We start from the raw sequence: 1,822 nt of genomic DNA, 5'->3' as shown, positions 1-1,822 counted from the left end.
ATATAAACTTGAAAAATGCATAGTCAGTCAAAATATTAACTCAACATGCGTTTATTAAATATATCTTTAGGAAAAAGTTTTTTTTTTCAAATTATCTTTTTAATTTGAAAACCACATTTAAAAAAAAGATGCTTTAACTTTACAAAAATGTCATACAGCTTGATTTATTTTTGTAATTTTTATGCCTAACAGATAAACTTTTGACTGTTACCGGTGGAAAACTTTGATTAATAATTTCATTTTGTTTTCCTTGGAAAATAAAATTTAGAGCATTTTAACAATTTTCTAAAGTTCTAAAAATTAGTACAAAAATGGCAATCAAGGTCGTCTGCGTAGAGCAGACATCTAATCCCAGGAATCATTTTGAGTTGGTGGACAAGATCATTAGTGTAGATATTGAAGCCGGTGCAACTGGGTACTGAATCCTGAGGTAATCCAGTTCTTAGAACACCGTATTTGAAAAATCTCCTACAGTATCTGACCCTACATATACGTTGGCAGAGAAAACCACGAAACCAACTAAACAAGTTCTTAATACCAAGATTAGCAAGTTTCAGCAAGAGTTTATCAATTCATACTGTGTCATAAGCAGACTTGAGGTCAATGAAAATCGCTGAAAGTATTTGACCTTTATCCAGGGCATCTTTGATAGCCTGGTTGAGGAATGCTACTTGTTGATTGGTAGATCTGAATTGTCTAAATCCAGCTTGTTCTTCTGCAAGGAAACTATTGGTTTCAAGAAACCAACTAAATTTTTTAGATACGATTCTTTCCGTAGTTTTTCTCATAATACTGGTAAGTGAGATAGGTCAAATTTTTTGGACTTTTATCTTTTTTATGAATTGGTATAACTATGGCTCTTCGCCACTGAGAGGGAACAATTCCGGAGTCCCAAATTATAATGAAGAACTCCAAAAGAGTGTTTAACGCACAAATGCCCAGATGTTGAAGAAATTCAGAATGTATGCCATTTTCACCCGGGGATTTTCCACTTTTCAGGCAATTTATAGCCTGAGTAAGCTCTTCCACAGAGAGAAATGAATTAAAAATGGGATGCGCAGATGGCCGTGCATCAAAGTCAGTAAGAAGGGATTTTAATTTGCGTTTTAGAAACCTTGACGTTACTCTAGAGTGGGTATTCTTTTGATGAGTGTTCGTAAAGTGTTTGACGAATGCATTGGCAATTTCTGTATCTGTAGTGATAGTTTTATTAGCAACTTGGAAAGGCTGCGTAGGAGCTCGTCTACCTCCATTTTTGATATTAGAAAGGAATTTAAAAACTTTCTTCCCATCTCTCTGATCATTGGCGCCAGCTATGAAGTCGTTAAAGGGTTTTCGTTTCTCAACGAGCACAGTTTTTCTAAACAACGCAGATTGCCTTCTCCAGGCCTGAGTATCTGAAAGTCTGTGTGCTAGTTCGGCTTTTTTTCCTAGTCTATTGCGCTTGGTTTTCATATATTGGAGCTCTTCCGACCAGAAGCAACGATATTTCATCACTCTTACCCTGGGTATGCACTTTTTTGCACAAAACAGTATCCTGTCATTGATATGTTCACAAATTCTACTTGGATGCAGGGTGAAATCAATAGAGTTGGGGTGGATTTCTTGTTCCAGCATAGCGATAAATACACTCCAATTTGCTTTCTTGAAATTCCATGAAGTTCTAGAGAGTGACGCTGGCTGTCTACATTGAGAGCCAAAAGAGATATCTGCGATGACTTGACGATGACCAGAACCCGGATCGCCAATGACAAAACGTCTTGTGTTTTCACCAATATCTGAGGTGACCAAAAGGAGATCAGGGGCGGTGCACGTTCCCCTT

At 37.0% G+C, this 1,822-nt stretch overlaps 1 protein-coding gene across 1 annotated transcript; it reads right to left on the bottom strand.

Moving 5' to 3' along the window:
- Positions 1-756: 756 nt before the first annotated feature.
- Positions 757-1,617, bottom strand: LOC147808696 (uncharacterized). Its single transcript, XM_087162687.1, has one exon. It carries the CDS (start codon positions 1,615-1,617, stop codon positions 757-759), a length of 861 nt encoding a protein of 286 aa, XP_087018813.1.
- Between the last annotated feature and the right edge of the window lie 205 nt (positions 1,618-1,822).

The sequence above is a fragment of the Parasteatoda tepidariorum genome, chromosome 5, assembly GCF_982258835.1.
Source record: "Parasteatoda tepidariorum strain Cologne lab strain chromosome 5, Ptep-v5.0, whole genome shotgun sequence".
Taxonomy (NCBI): Eukaryota; Metazoa; Arthropoda; class Arachnida; order Araneae; family Theridiidae; genus Parasteatoda; species Parasteatoda tepidariorum.
Note: the sequence above shows the minus strand (reverse complement) of the source record. Positions and strands in the feature narration are given on the sequence as shown.

Bases quoted from the DNA above. Each gene is read 5' to 3' on its own strand.
- LOC147808696 (XM_087162687.1), bottom strand. From the start codon at position 1,617: ATGCTGGAACAAGAAATCCACCCCAACTCTATTGATTTCACCCTGCAT.